General features: G+C 67.2%; 1 protein-coding gene across 2 annotated transcripts; it reads left to right on the top strand.

Annotated features, from left to right (window-relative positions):
- Positions 1 to 1,259: 1,259 nt before the first annotated feature.
- On the top strand, positions 1,260 to 14,429 carry MAPK8IP2 (mitogen-activated protein kinase 8 interacting protein 2). Of its 2 annotated transcripts, XM_056342092.1 has the most exons (13): positions 1,260 to 1,433; positions 6,255 to 6,360; positions 7,024 to 7,266; positions 9,051 to 9,150; positions 9,284 to 9,433; positions 9,560 to 11,740; positions 12,220 to 12,295; positions 12,414 to 12,586; positions 12,679 to 12,788; positions 12,887 to 13,006; positions 13,096 to 13,166; positions 13,408 to 13,506; positions 13,928 to 14,429. In XM_056342092.1, the coding sequence occupies exons 1-13, from the start codon at positions 1,369 to 1,371 to the stop codon at positions 13,998 to 14,000; spliced, it is 3,567 nt and encodes a 1,188-aa protein (XP_056198067.1). In that variant the 5' UTR covers positions 1,260 to 1,368; the 3' UTR covers positions 14,001 to 14,429. The 2 variants fall into 2 exon arrangements, with proteins under 2 accessions (XP_056198067.1, XP_056198066.1); XM_056342091.1 differs by having other exon boundaries at positions 1,261 to 1,433; positions 9,284 to 11,740.
- The last annotated feature ends 890 nt before the right edge of the window (positions 14,430 to 15,319 follow it).

The following is a 15,319-nucleotide window of genomic DNA, read 5'->3' as shown; positions in this document are numbered from 1 at the left end:
CCCGCCAGCACCGGACAGCTCCGGGCCTTCAGCACCGGGCACCGGACAGCTCCCGCCGCGCGGCCCCGGGCCGCCTCCGCCGGCTCGGGTCGGGCTTGAGCCGCCTCCGCCTCGCCGTACGGCTCCCTGACCCCTCTCACACCTCCCTACAGAGCCCCTGACCCGTCCTGCCCCTCCCCCATCGCCCCCGTGCCCCCCTGCGCTGCCCTGCGCGGTTCCCTGCACGTCCCTGTGCAACCCCCTGCATCTCTCCCATACCTCCCCCTACCCCTCCCTACAGGGCTCCGCAGAGCCCGCCGTGCAGCTCTGCCCCTCCCCGCGCAGCCCTCTGCATTTCCGCGGTACCCCCATGTACCACCCGCTCTCTGCTCCCCCCATACAATCCCTGCGCAGCCCCCCACTCCTTCTGCTCCCCCCATACGGCCCCAGCCCCCTCTCTAGGATCCACCAGCACTTTCCTGCTCTCCCCCTATACAGCCTCCCCCTGCTCCCCTCCCTACACAGCCCCTCTCTGCTCCCCTCCATACAGCCTTTCACCCCTCTCTGCACAGACCCCTGCCCTCCCTAGAGACCACCGACCGGCGCCCCCCCCCCCCCCCTTCGTTCGGCCATTCCTGCTGCCCCCAGCCCCCCTCCCCTCCTTGGAGACCCCCATCTCCTCCCCGCTCCCCTCTGGTCACCCTCTGCCTATACCTTCCCCTGACCCTCCCTCTACCACTGCCCGCTCCCCTCCCCCCACACCCTGCCCCCTCCTATACCCCCATGCCGTCCCTATAGCTTCCCCGCTCCCCTCCCATACCATCCCCTCCCTATACTACGTCCATCCCTTCCCATAACCGCCTGATCCCCTTCCTATTTCACCCCCATCTCCTCTCTGTACCACGCCCCGACCCACTCCGTATACCACCGCCCGCAGCCTTCCCTACACACCCCGCCCTCTCCTATAGCCCTCGTCCCCTCCCTGTATCACCCCCATCCCCTCCCATACTCCTCCCTGTATCACCCCATCCCCTCCCATACCCCCGCCCGATCCCTCTCATACTAACTCCTCCCTATACCGCCCCTCGTTTATAGCACCCCCGGTCCCCTCCCACCGCCCATCTCCTCCCTATACCACCTCCCATCTCCTCCCTATAGCCCCCCCGCCCCCCTCCCTATACCACCTCATCCCCTCCCATACCTCCCGCCTCCCTCCCTACAGGCCCCCCGCCCCCCTCCCCTCCCCCTCCGGCCCCTCCCTCGCTGTAGGGCTCCGTCCCCCGCCGCCCCCCCGCCACAGCGCGGCTCCCGCCCCCGCGCCCCGCCCGGCCGCGCTGCCCGCGCTCCCCGCGCAGCTCCGCAGTCCGGCGCAGCCCCGGCCGGGAGAAGATGGCGGATCGCGCCGAGATGTTCTCGCTTTCCACCTTCCACTCGCTCTCCCCGCCCGGCTGCAGGTGAGCCCGGCCCGGAGCGCGGGGAGGGGGGGCGGGATGCCCGGGGCCCGCCGCTGCGGGGGGCTTGCCCGCTGCGGGCCGCGCCGGAGGGGCCCGGGGCCCGGGGGGGGGGCGGTGGCATGGCGGGCCCGGGCCCCCGCCGCTCCCCCGCCCGTTCACCTTGGGATGCCGGGGCCGCGCTGCCCTCCCGCTGCTGCGGGCCCGGCCCGGGCAATAACGACGCAGTGCTTCCCCCCTTCCTCGGAGCGGCCCCATCCGCTCCCTCCCGGGCCCGGTGGGGGGGCGGTGCTGGGGTTCGGGGGTCTCCTCCGTCTCCCCCTCCTCACGGAGGGGCAGAGCCCTTCTAGGGCTGAGGGCCCCCCCGCCCCGGCCCGGCCGTGCCCGGTGCCGCCGCATCCCGCCGCGCGGGGGGAGCCGCCGCCGCCGCCTCTTTGTCTCTCCCGAGGCGCCGCAGCGGCCCCGGCCGCGGCCGGGGATGCTGGATGCCGGCGCCGGGATTGGGCCCCGCAGGGTCCGGCGCCCCCGGGAGAAGGGGTCGTTCGGCCCCTGGGGCTCGCAGGCGGCCCCCGCCGGGGCTCGGTGCGCCCCGGGCCAGAGGCGGGCGAAAGGCCGGTGCGTGCCGAGGGCCGTGTCCCCCCCTCCGCCAGCCCCCGAGGGAGCTGCGCCAGCGCCCGGCGCTGCCGGTGGCGGGTCACCTTACCGCAGGTCCCGCGGGAGCCGGGGCCGCAGGACCGCGGGCCACCTGCCACCGGCCGGGCCGTCCTGGCGCATTCCCCGGGCAGCGGGGAGGGGGACGCGGCGGTGCCATCACCCCGCTTCCTCGCACCTTGCCCTGACCTTGGCAGGACCCCCTCCGGGCTGGGGTCCCTGGGCGAGCAGTGGGGTGCGGGGCCGTGGGGCTGGACGGGAGCTGGGCACGGGATGGGCTGGCTCAGCAGGGGGCTGTGGGGTGGCAAAGGGTGGGAGATGGCGGCGGGGGGCATCTATCTGGGCGTGCGGAAGCTGTGGAACCAGGGGGCTGGGGTCTAGTGGGCGTGGGGGATGTGCCCTTGGTTGGTTCTGGCCCACACTGGGCAAGTCTCACGTCCCCTTCCCCGGGCGTCCCCTTCCCTTCCCCTTCCCCAGCCACGCTGCACAGTGGGACCCTGGGGCGTCCCGGCTTGTGGTGGTGCAGGGACTGGAGCACACGGCCTCTGCTGTGGCTGCCCGGCTCCTTCCCACCTCTCTCCTGGGATGTGGGCAAATCTCTGGGTGTCTCAGCTGTGTCCTCCTCACAGTGCTCCCCGTTCAGCCCCCAAGCCCTGCTGTGCAGGGTCAGAGCTGGCCCCGGCAGGTCTGTGCGCTTTGCTGCCAGGGATGTGTCCCAGCCAGGGCAGTGAGAGGCAGGTGAGGGCAGACCCTCCAGGACCCCCAGCCTGACCCAGATCCACCCTTCCCCCCCGGGGAAGGAGGCAGCCTGGGGAGTGGGCGCAGCACCCCTGCACTAGCCCAGGGAAGAGGGTCAAATCTGCAGGGCAGTGAGTGCACCTGGGTCTCACTGAGCACCTGCGGGTCCCCAGAGCCTGGCAGGGCCTGGTGAGGGAGAGTGAGGCCCAGGCTATCACCAGCACCAGGGCACAGCACCAGCATGCCCAGCCTAGCAGGGGCTGCATCTGGATTGTGCCCTTTTCAAGGAGGCCTGTGGGGAGGTTGTGCCCAGCCCGGGGGTTGGTGAGGTTGGTGACCAGGGTGGGATCCCCTGACACTCCAGGAGGGGAAGGAGAAGCCGGTCAAGGTGATGTGGTGGGGAGAGATCACTGTGGAAAGGCCATGGTGCACATGCTGCGGGGCCTCAGCAGGGCTCCTGTGAAGCAGCTCTTGTCTCCTGGTCCAGGGCACCAGCCCCACGGGGGATGGCTGCAGGTCTGGCCATTGGGAACCCTGGGTGCCAGTCAAAGGTTTGGAATGGGGGATGCTGGCTGGGACCAGGCCCCTGAGGGTCCTCACTGACCTTGTGACCTTCCCTGCCTTGGGAGCAGCTGGGGGTCAGTGAGTGGGGTGAGGGCACATCTGCTGGCTGGGTCCCTGGCCCATCCCTGTGGGAGAAGCCATTGCAGCACCACTGCCGGGGCAAACTGTCCAGGGAGCTGGTCTGAAAATAATGAGGAAACTCAATCTTTCTGTGGCCTGCTGGGCTGTCACTCCCTCCTCGGGAAGCCCAGCCCCCATGCAAACACTGGTGTGCGTGCAGGTGTGCACCCCACTGTGTACCCTGCTCCCCATCCCTGCACCACCCTGCTCCCTGTGCCTCAGGGGTGGGTGATGCCCCATTTGGGTTCCAGCTCCTGGCCCTCCCCTCCTCCAGCCTGTCCTGGCTCAGGACATGTCAAAGCTGGGGTGGCGAGGCTGGCCTGGGGTGCGCAGTGGGGTGCTGGGTCCCTGCATACCCTGTGGTAGGGCGTCCTGCTGCCTCCTGTTTTTCCTGACCACCCTCTCCATGTGTGGGGCTGGGGAGAGCTCCTCCCTCCCCAAACCACTGCTTTGGCTCCACTTCAGCTCTGGAACCTTACTCAGGTGCTTCCCACCCACATCACTGTGGCTGGCCATGGTGTCCCATGCAGCCATTGTGGGGATGGACACCATCCTTCCTGCCTGCTGCTCGTCACCAGTGTGTCTGGGGTGCTCTTACTGTGTCCTTGCACCCACAGCAATGGTGCTGCACCTTCTCTGGCTGGAGCGGGGCTATGGCCAAGGTCCCCAAGGGTCCCCTTGGGGTGGCTGTGGGGCTGGGCTGGCTCTCGCTGGCAGCCCCATCCCACTGTGCCCGCCCCAGCTCAGTAGTGCTGTGACCTAGAAATTTCAGCCGTAGTTTGTCGCGGCGGTCGCTCCCCACTGAGGGGGGACAGCATCCCTGGACAGCTGGAGCCTGGCTGGATGCAGGCAGGAGCCCTGTGTGGGGCAGGACCGCTGTGCCATGCTGGCCCGGTGTGCATGTCCCCTCAGCTGGGATGGGGGATGGTGGAGGAGTTTGTCCACTGGGTGAGGAGGGTCCAGGGGCATGGGAGCAGAGCCTGGCTGGGGGTTTGCAGGACCCCAGCAAGTCTCCATCCCAGGAGGACCCATGGCCGTGCTGTTCCTTCCTCTGCCCAGGTGGCTGAGGGACCCCTGAGAGCCCTGCTCACCTCAGGGAGGGCGGCAGGTCCCAGCAGTCTGGCAGCAGGAGGGTTCTGCCCCTGCAGGAGAGCAGCCCCCAATGTTCTCTTGGGCTGCGGACACAGGCTTTGGCCCCCACCGCTTTGAGGGACCTGCTGCCCTACCCCTGGCTGGGGTCTGGGGTTTGGCCCAGACCTGTGCCCCACTGCAGGCCACGGCCATGGTCCCACCGCTGGCTCTGATGCTTTCGCCACAAATCTGCGAATATTTGATGCAGTCTCAATGGCCTACTTCTGGGAATTATGTGATTAGGGGAAATCTTTCTCCCTGTGAAATGGGAGTAAGTGCCCAGCCTCCGTGCTGGGGCCAGGGGATGGAAAAAGGGAGCTCAGGGCAAAGGGAGGGTGGCAGCCCAGGAGGCAGCTGTGGCTATGGGGGCTGTGACCCCCCTACCCTGTGGGGGTCTGCTCCTGCTGCCAGCTGGGTCCCGGGGCTGGGCCCCAGCAAGGCCCCAGTGAGAACCCAGACCTGCTCCTGCAGGAGGAGCCCCACCTGCCCTGGCCCTTCCTGGGGTGCTGCCGGGCTGTGGGGGGCCCTGGGTGTCCCCCGACGCTGTGGGGGTGGGCAGAGGGTCCCTGCCAGCTCCCGGGCGCTGCCGCACCTCCCACCTTACAGAGCCACCAGAAACGTTTGGTTTCCGTTTTCTGACACCAAATCCTGCCAAGAGTTGTCTTTTTCCTTTTTTTCTTTTCTTTTTTTTTTTTTTTTTCCCCTTCCCTTTCCCTGCAGAAACCGCTGGTTTCCATGACACCCCGGTTCCCAAGGAAAGGCTGGGCTTGGTTTCTCGGAGTGCCCTTACCCCGGGCAGGGGCAGCCCTGGCGCTGCCTGTGGGACAGGCAGGGAGGCAGCGTGGGCGAGGCTGGGGTGTCAGGGCACAGATCCTGCCTTGCCATCCCCATCCCTGCCTGCATGGGGTTAGGCGTAAAATAAAGGTTACACCTAAAATAAACCCCCAAGGCCTGGGAAGCAGCCCTGCAGCACGGGTCACCCCCAAGCTGCCAGTGGCAGCAACTGTCCCCTCGCTGCCCATCCTCCAGCATGTGCCTTGGGTTTGGCTCAAGGGGTTTTGCCGGGCACGAAATTTGGGGGATGTGCTGCCCACCATGGTGGTGGTCTCAGCATCTCCACTCAGCCAGGGGCAACCCATGGCTGCATGGCCCTGAGCCACACAGGGCTCTCACCGCCCCATTGTGAGGCCGGTGGTAAATCCGGGCAGTTTGCAGCGAGCCGGCCGGGAGCAGCGTGGCACTGAGGGCGGCCACCCCGGGCACTGCTGTGGCTATCGCCCTCCCCGTCGTCTCTGGCCTTGCCTGGCTCCCGGCATGGGGCAGGGCACTGGGCTGTGGCTCAGGGTCCTGGGCCCAGTGCTGCTGGTCAGAGTGTGCCATGTCGGTGTGGCTGGTGCCGGTGCCCTGGCTGATGGTCTTAGGCCAGCACGTCCCTGCAGTGCTGCCCAGCTGGTGCGCCCATGCTGGCACCTTGGGGTGATGGCGGTACAATGCCAGTGTGTGCCTGCAGTGCTGCTCAACTCTCCGGGCCCTCCTGATGCTGTGGGGAAAACGGGAGGCATTTCCCTGAGGTCTGTCATCGTGTGGCCCCTGCCCTGACATCCCCGTCCCTCTCCCCAGGCCCCCCCAGGACATCAGCCTGGAGGAGTTTGACGATGAGGATCTGTCGGAGATCACGGATGACTGCGGCATTGGGCTGAACTACGACTCGGACCACTATGAGAAGGTGCAGGAGCTGAGCGTGCCGAGCCCCCCCCTGCGCCCCGGGATGCGGTGGCTGCACAGAGTTTTGGTGGGGACTGGGTGGGGACATTGACCCGGCAAAGGCCCTCCAGGAGCAGAAGGTGCAGGGCCCCCTGTGTCAGGGCACTGAGGGGATGCGGTGCAGAGCGCAGGCAGGGTTCTGAGCCCAGGAACCCCTGGCATGGCTGGACACCTGTGGTCTCCCACCACCTCTGGCTAAGCCCCATGGAGTGGCTGAAGGGAGCATGGGTGGCTCAGCAGCCAGCCCTATGCTGGCCCCACCAGCTGGGTGCCTGCCTGCCACTGCACTCCCGTGGCTCCAGTGGCTCCTGTTTACTCAGCTCTGCCCAGCTTCGGGGGAGAAGTGCTAGGGAAACGGGCAGGGGCCAGGCAGGCTTGCGGGTGAGATTGTGCTGGGTGTTGAGGCCAAGAGAGGCAGGGTGCTGGCAGAGCCAGGAGGGGGCCCTGGCACTTTTCTCTTGGAGACCCTCATCCTGTTGGGGCAGGAGTTGGAGGTGCTTCCAGCCCAGTGCCGGCAGAGCTGCTGGGGAGGGTCACACCGCTGCAGCGTGCCAGCCTGGGGAACGGGGCCATGGCCAGGATGAGTTTGAGTGTCATGGCTGTTAACTCAGTGCTGCATCCCCAGGACTGCCTGGTGTTGGAGCGCGGCGAGCAGCCGCACCCCGTCTGCACCTTCCAGGATGACTTCCAAGAGTTCGAGATGATCGACGACAATGAGGAGGAGGAGGAAGAAGAAGAGGAGGAGGAGGAGGGCAACGAGCTGGAAGCACCACCATCCCCTTCAGCCTCACCCATCCCCTCACCTGCCCTGGAAGAGACGCAGAAGCACCGACCCACCACCCTCAACCTGACAGCCCCAGGCACCCAGGTGAGGGCGGGGGCAGCTGGGAGGGCTGTCAGCACCCCCTGCCCCCGGGGTCTCTGCCCCCCATGCCGCCGGGCTGGCAGAGGAGGAGCAGGGCTCTGGGGTGCAGCATGGGAAGGGGTCCCACAGAGGTGGGCTCTGCCCAGAGTAGAGGGGCTGAGGACTGCACCAACCCCAGGGTGGTGAGCACCAGCAGGAGCAGAGAAGGGCAAAACGACGCCAGCTCTGCAGTGGCGGGGCTGAGCTGAGGGCGTTGGAGATGTGTCTGTGCGTGGCCCCTGCACTCCCCCTGCCAGGCCCTGGCCTGAGGGTCCCGGAGGATCCAGGGGTCCCCAGGGCGAGCGGGGTGTCTGGGGTGTCTGTGAGTGCTGGAGGGGTGTGGGCAGCTGCTGGCTGTGGACACAGTAGGTGTCGTGTGCTGGCCCTGTGCATCGCACGTGCGTGTGCACTGGTGTGTGCATGCGTGCATAGGTGCTCGTGCATTCTGTGTCCCTCCTTTTCCATCCCTGGAGCTGGGCTTGGGGGCTCCCCCGGGGTGTGTGGGGGTCCCTGTGTCCCCATGCGCACGCGTGTGCGGTGCTGGCCCCGAGCTGCTGCACCACCGCAGTGTGTGGGAAGCTGCGTGTGGTGCTGCCTGCATCCGGCTGCGTTGCCATGGTGCTGGGGGGCTTTCGGGATTCTCGGCCCCCCCTCCTGGGAGGGCACCGCATGCTGCTGGGGCTGTGGGGGCTGTGGGACTTGGCCGGGCTGGCACAGGAGGGTGACAAAGCCCCAGGGCTCACCCTCAGACTCTCCCAGCCCTGACTCACTGCACCCTGGTGGGATGCACCGGCAAAGCTGGATCCCACCAGCCACCCTGGTCCATCATCTGCTGGGATGTGAGCGAAGACCCTGGTGATGGCTGGATTTAGCCCCCACCAGTGTGCCTAGGGTGCAAATCCCGGTAACCCTTGCTTTGTCCTGTTTGCACTGGCCCCAGGAGGAGGCAAGACCCTGGTCCTTGGGACCCGTCCCCTCCCAGCACCCTTCCCCGTCCCTCCCCAGCACCCATCCCTGGGGCTGTGGCACAGCCTGTGCGATGCCCGACCCTCCCCACTGTGCTGGGTCCCCACCACCATGCTTGTGCATGCCCTGTGGCACATGGCGCCAGCCCCACTCCCTAATCTCCTGCTCGGCAGGATTATTGCTGCCTGCACTTCCCGCCAGGACTAATCCACAGCTGCCGCCATGCCGGACGGGCAGCCCTGGCCGTGCCCGCTCCTGCCTGCACCACGGGGCTGGCAGCTCTTTGGGGGAGGCAGAAGGGTCCTACCTGTGGGGGTTGGGCTCCGCTCTCTGGGAGGCAGGGTGCGGCAGGGCCTCATGCTGGGGGTCCTGTGGCATCAGCACCCGTGCTGGCATGTCCCCTGCCAGGTGTTGTCCCCAGGGCCCCGTGGGACGGGCAGCGTGCCATCCCTTGGTCCCGCTCTGTGGCAGGTGCTGCCGGGCATGCATCTGGCTGGGCAGGGGAGCTGGGGACGTTGCGGCCCTAATCTGGATAAGCTCCTGGGCACGTGGCCTGGGTGCTGCCAAGCCACTGGGGAGCACTGAGCTGTGCCGAGGGGCATCCCCGGGCGGGCCCAGCCGTGTTTGGTGTCCCTGCGCAGCCCCTGCTGGGCACACCAGCTCTCCTGCCTTGCTGCATCCCCAAATGTGCCTTAGGGCTCGGCTACCCCCCCCCCCCCCCAGTCCCCCCCAGTCCCCTCCCCGGGGCTCGCCCACCCACCCTGGCTCTGCTTTTTCCCCAGGACTCCCTGAACAACAACGGCAGCTTCGCACCGCCTGCTCACCGTACCACCTGGCAGGACGCCCTTCTCCACTCCTCCTCCTCCTCTTCCTCACACACTGGTGAGCATGGGGAACCAGTCCAGAGTGTGACACTGGGCTGGGGGGTCCCTGCAGCCCTTTGGTTAAAGCCTGGTGGGTTTTGGCCCTGGCACAGGGGCAGAGAGCTGACGTGGGGCTCTGCCTTCCCTTGCAGGACACTCATCTCCCCACGCCTGCATCCAGGATGGACCCTGCCTGGAGAGCCCGAAGGGGCCGAGCCCCAGCGGGGCTGGGCAGGCCCCCGCCTTGCTGCAGCCCTCCCCCTTTGACTCGCAAGGCAACAGCCACGAGTCCCTGGCACATGGTAACCCATCGCCCCCGAGAGCCGGGGAAGATTATAACATGAATATCATCTCCTCTGCGCTCCGAGCACCGCACTCCCCGTCGCGCCTCTGCCAGCTGCCTCCTAAACCATGTCTCTCTCCAACAGGGCCTGCGGCTCCTCCTGCCCCCCCCACCGGCCCCGACGCAGGCTCACTGCCCCAGGCCACCACGGCTGCCGATGGCTGCCCTGCCCCACCAAAGCACGAAGCGGCTGGTGGCTGGGAGAGGCCGGCACCCGGCGAAAGGGGTGCCCTGGGGGCTGGGAGCCTGGGGTCCCCCACGGCCCCCGGCAAGCAGCCTGGCTCCCTGCAGTCCCAGGAGGAGCTGGCAGCCAGGGCCGTCGCCGAGCGGCACAACGGGCAGGGCGCCCGGCTGATGGGCACCTACATGTGCCCTGTGGGGCCAGCGGAGCCGCTCAGCTCCGATGGGGAGGGCCCCCAGTCTGGCCGGGCGGCCAGCGTGCGCGGGCACCCCTCAGGCTCCTCGGAGACCACCTCGCCCTCCTCAGACCCTGGCATCGAGGCTGACCTCACCAGCAGGACCACCAAGCCCTTCCTGCCTGGCAGCCGGCACAGCGAAGACCTCAGCTCGCCCGGCTCTGACTCGGACGTGGAGGGGGAGATCGAGGCAGCCTTTGCTGGGGGGCGCCTGGTCAGCAACATGATCTCCTCCATCTCTGAGACGGAACTGGACCTGAGCAGCGACAGCAGCAGCGGCAGGTCCTCCCACCTCACCAACTCCATCGAGGAGGCCAGCTCGCCCACCTCGGAGGCTGAGCTGGAGACAGAGCTGGAGGCCCCCGGTCTGATGGGCATCAAGGACTCCTTGCTGCTGGACAAAGGCAAGGAGGAGGAGGAGGAGACCCTGGAGAGAGAGCTCCCGGAACGCAGCATGGTAAGGCGGGAGAGCCTGGCGGAGCTGAAGATGGAGGGCTACTATGACAGCCTGAACCCAGTGGACTCCTCCGCGCCTGTGGGCCAGACAGATGTCTCCACCTCCAGCCCCCTGGACCTGAAGATCGACCCAGACCACAGCCTGGAGAGCATCCGGCGCTCCTTCTACCTGCCTGTGGGGCCCAAGCTGATGCCCGAGGCAGATGAGGAGGACAACAGCGAGTATGACTCCGACTCGGAGTCAGAGCCTGACCTGAGTGAGGACTCGGACTCACCCTGGCTGCTCAGCAACCTTGTCAACAAGATGATCTCAGAGGGCTCCTACCCCATCAAGTGCCCAGATGAGTGCTTCCAGCAGACCCACTCGCTCTGTGACACCATCTCCCCGGCCTCCGACTTGGAGCCTGAGATCCTAAGTGAGGCGTTGGATGGGGAGCCTGGCTCGCGGGACTCGCCAGTGGGCACGGGGGAGCCGGCTGCCCTGCCCCACTGCCAGCGCACTATTGAGCTGGTGGACATGGAGACACTGCGCAGCTCCCTCCAGCGCGCCGAGGACGAGCGGGCCCTGGGAGCTGGGATGGAGCCGCTGCCCGAGCTGCCCGCTGACGAGCCGGGCCCCTTCCTCTTCCTGAGCAACCCCACCAACGACACCATTGCACCCGTCTTCCCGGGGCGCCCTGTCACCCTCGACAGGCTGGGCGCCTCTGAGGTCCTGGCCACCTTTGGTTGCCGCCCTGGGCCACCCCGTGCCTCCCTGCGCACCTCCCCCGGCACCGAGGCCACCGCTGAGGAGCACCATGCCACCGCGGTGCCACCAGCCACCGGCCCAGAGGACTGGGCTGTCAACAGGGACCTGGACTCGGGGGTCCTGGAGGCCGATGACATGATCGACGATGTCCGGTTAGCGCCCCAGGGGCAGAGCCCCGACACTGGCCCGCCTGCCCTGGATGTCTCCACCGCCAAGACCAACCGTGGCTTCACCATGGCCTACTCCACAGACGAGGACGAGGTGCCCTACCTGAAGGGCTCCCCCTTCTCCGAGGACCCGCTGCGGGGAAGCTTGGGGGGGGAGTTGCCACCTGCTCCCGGGGCGCTGGAGCCACGGGCACTGGACGAGTCCCTGGCCTACGATTCGGTGAAGTACACGCTGGTTGTGGACGAGCACACGCAGCTGGAGCTGGTGAGCCTGCGGCGCTGCACCTCGGTGCTGAGCGACGACAGCGACCTGCTCCGCGCCTGCGATCGCTGCGACCTGGAGGACGAGGCGGCCTTTGGGGATGGGCTGGTGGCCCCTGATGCCCACAGCTCCTCCGAGGATTCGTCCCCTGAGGCCGACCTGCAGTTCTCCAAGAAGTTCCTCAATGTTTTCGTCAACAGCACCTCCCGCTCCTCCAGTAAGTGACCCACGCCGTGCTGTGCTGCACCATGCCGTGCTGTGCTATGCCATGCCGTGCTGTCCTGGGCTGCTCTGTGTGCTGTCGGCCAGCTGGCTGCCCTCTGCTGTCTTGCCTCAGCCATCCTGGCCGTGGATGGCACCATCCCTGTGTGGCATGGCATGGGAGGTGGGACAGGGGCAGAGCAGCTGTAGGGAGTGTAGGCCTGGACCCGAAGGCTGTCAGCTCTCCCCGTGGGGCTGTGAGGTTTTGCCCAACATGCCTTCACATCAGCGCCCTGTGGGGTCCTCAGTGCCTTGGGTTGCTGGGTGGGGGGCACAGGGCCAGGGGCTCAGATGTGGCCCCCCAAGGAGAGGCCTGGGTCCATGGGTGATGGCCATCTGCTCCCTGCTCCCCTCGCCTCAAGGGTTCTGCAGCCCCCCGGGGTGGGTAGAGGCAGGGGGTGCCCCCTGGCCCCACGGCAGCCCTCTCCTCTGCAGGCACGGAGTCCTTTGGGCTGTTCTCCTGCATGGTGAACGGGGAGGAGCGGGAGCAAACCCACCGGGCCGTCTTCAGGTGAGCAGCGAGCCCGGCCATGCCGGCCCTGGCCATGAGCAGGGGGGTCTCGCAGGGCCCCCTCTCTTGCGGCTCTGCCCCTCCCTGTCCGCATCTTCCTTCTGGCCATCCCCCCCAGGTTCATCCCACGCCATGAGGACGAGCTGGAGCTGGACGTGGATGACCCCATCCTGGTGGAGCTGGAGGAGGATGACTACTGGTACCGGGGCTACAACATGCGAACGGGGGAGAGGGGCATCTTCCCCGCCTTCTATGCCCATGAGGTTGTTGGCCAAGCCAGGGATGCCATTGGTAGGAGTCTGCGGGGTCCCTGGGGCTGTGGGGGGTCGTGGGGGACATGGGGGGGCTTGGGGCACTGTTTCCTCGTCCGCTTCCCTGCGCAGGCCTGAAGAGGAACCCATGCTGGGTGGAGCGGTTCAATGTGCAGTTCCTGGGCTCGGTGGAGGTGCCGTACCACCAAGGCAACGGCATCCTCTGCGCCGCCATGCAGAAGGTGAGCATGAGGGAGGGGGCGTGGCAGCTTGGACCCCCTCCTCATCCCCATGCCAGCGTAAGCTCTGCCCTCACATGCTCACCCTGCCTTGCCCCCAGATTGCCACCACCAGGAAGCTGACAGTGCACCTGCGCCCGCCGGCCAGCTGCGACCTGGAGATCACACTGCAGGGCATCAAGCTCATCCTGACTGTCACCGAGTACAGCCGGGAAGAGGAGGTGAGGGGCACGGGTGGGCTGGGGGAGGAGCGGGTGCCTGCCCTGCTGTGAGCCAGGCTCCCATACCTTGGCTGACCTTTCTCTTCCAGTTTGAGCGCTGCAGCCACTTCTTCCAGATGAAGAACATCTCCTTCTGTGGGTGCCACCCCCGGAACAGCTGGTGAGACCCCCTCCTCCCACAGCCTCCTGGCTGCTCCCAGCCCCAAGGGACTGCCCCCTCCATCCCCTCCCTGGGGCATCACACTACTGTGGTGCCACACCAGGCCCCCCTGCTTGGTCCCCACCCCACCATGGTTGCCCCAGCCCCAGGCGTCCCCTCCACAGAGCCCCCCAGGTCCACTGGGCTGCCCCACAGGGCAGGAGTGAGGTGTCCCCCCGCTTCACCCTGCCTCTCCCTGCAGCTACTTCGGGTTCATCACCAAGCACCCGGTGCTGAGCCGCTTCGCCTGCCACGTCTTCGTCTCCCAGGAATCCATGCGGCACGTCGCCGAATGCGTCGGGTAAGATGGGGACAGGGATGGGTGCGGCTGCGTGGGGCACAGTGTAGGGCTGGTTGTGCCAGGGCTGGGGGTGCAGCAGGGCTGGGTGCCAGAGGCCTGGCTGTGCCAGGGCTGGGGGCACAGGAGGGCTCGCTGCTGGGGGTCTGGGTGTAGCCAGGCTGGCTGTGCTGGTGCGCTGGGTGCAGGGGGGCTGGCTCTGCCATGGGTGGGGGTGCCAGGGGTCTGGGTCCTGCAGGTCTGGGTGCAGCAGGGGTCTGTGCCCGGTCTGGGGGTGCAGGGGGTCTCAGTGTAGCTGGGCTGGCTATGCCAGGGTGTGGGCGCAGGGAGCCTGGCTGTGCCAGGCCTGGGGTGCAGGGGGTTTGGGTGCGGGGCTCCGGGCCACAGCCCAGCTCTGAGCTGCCCAATGTGCTCTTCCTTGCAGACGAGCATTTCAGGAATATTACCAGGAGCACCTGGAGTACGCTTGCCCCACAGAGGACATTTACCTGGAGTAAGGGGGCAGGCATCGTGTCTCCTGCTTCTGCACCCCCCTCCAGCCCCACAGACGGCCAGAGACTCTGTCTGACCCCACAACCAGCCGGCTTGGCCCCCCCTGCACATGCTCCAGCCCACGCCCCAAGGACTCCCCGCACATCCTCACCGCTTCTTGGGGGGCCAGGGGCCAGGCCACAGCTGCGGACCATGGGTGGGTACCTGGGGTGTGCCCAGCACCACCCTGGCCCTGTGCCCAGGGGACTCCAGCCACGGGGGGTGACGCAGCTGAGCCTCAGGGCTGGGGGAGAAGCTGCCCCCCCTGCATGAGCAAAGCCAGCACAGGGGCCACAGGAGCGGGGACCAGCTGTGACCCTGGCCAGCCGCTGTCGCAGGGGATAGCGATGCTAGGAGGTGAATGGGGTTGGGGGAGCATGGGGGGGCAAATGCTTGTGGGGCCCGTGAGGTGGGGGGGGTCAACGGGATGAATGGGGCGGGGGGAGGCTGTGGGGGGCTGATGGGGGCATGGGGGAGATGGGGCTGCTGGGGTGAGCACCTCCAGCCATGAAGCCTCTGAGTCCATCCTGTCCCCCTGCACAGTGGCAGCACCCACCCCCCCAGCCTCCTTGGGGGGGCTCCCCCCACAGCTGCAGGCCCCCAGGAATGTGCCGGTCCCCTCCACAGCCCCAATGCTGCAGCAGCCCCCCGGGGAGCGCAGCATGGCCCCTCCTGCCCCCAGTCCCCTCGCCTCCATCCCTGTCCCAGGCCCCTGCCCCACTGCCATCCCCTCCTCCCCAGGGGGCCGTGCTCCTGGGGGGCTGTGCCAGCCGTGGGGCGCAGGACCAGCGTTCGGGCCTTGTTTGCCCTGCGAGAGGAAAACCTGCAGCCGGGGCGGCTGCCAGGGTCCTGGGCACTGGGCAGGTGGCCGCCCCCGCTCCTCACTGCTGTGCCTGGTGATTTATTTTGCTTGCCGGCCCCGTATATCTGACCAGTGCTAGTTTAGTGACTATAACTCCACTCCGCTCTATGTACCAATATTTATCTCGTAACTCGAACAACAAGAGGAGTCCTGAGCAACTGACACTTGTACAAACCCTGGTTAAAGGTTCTCCCCTCACTGCCTTGTCATCCACTTGGTCTTTCAATAAAATATATGCTTGGTGTGACCGCGAGGCCGGGGAGGCTCTCTTGGTGCCACAGGGGCAGCTGGCCCCCCTCCCCGCCCCTCCCCCAGGACTGGGGCAGAGGGTGGGTCTGTGTGGGGTGCAAGGTAGGGGCACTGCACCGAGGAGTGGGGTGCACGGAGGAGAGTGCCTACAGGGAAGGCAGGGTGTTGTCAGGA

This window comes from Falco biarmicus, chromosome 5, assembly GCF_023638135.1.
Source record: "Falco biarmicus isolate bFalBia1 chromosome 5, bFalBia1.pri, whole genome shotgun sequence".
NCBI lineage: Eukaryota > Metazoa > Chordata > Aves > Falconiformes > Falconidae > Falco > Falco biarmicus.
This window is presented reverse-complemented; position numbering and strand designations above follow the sequence as displayed.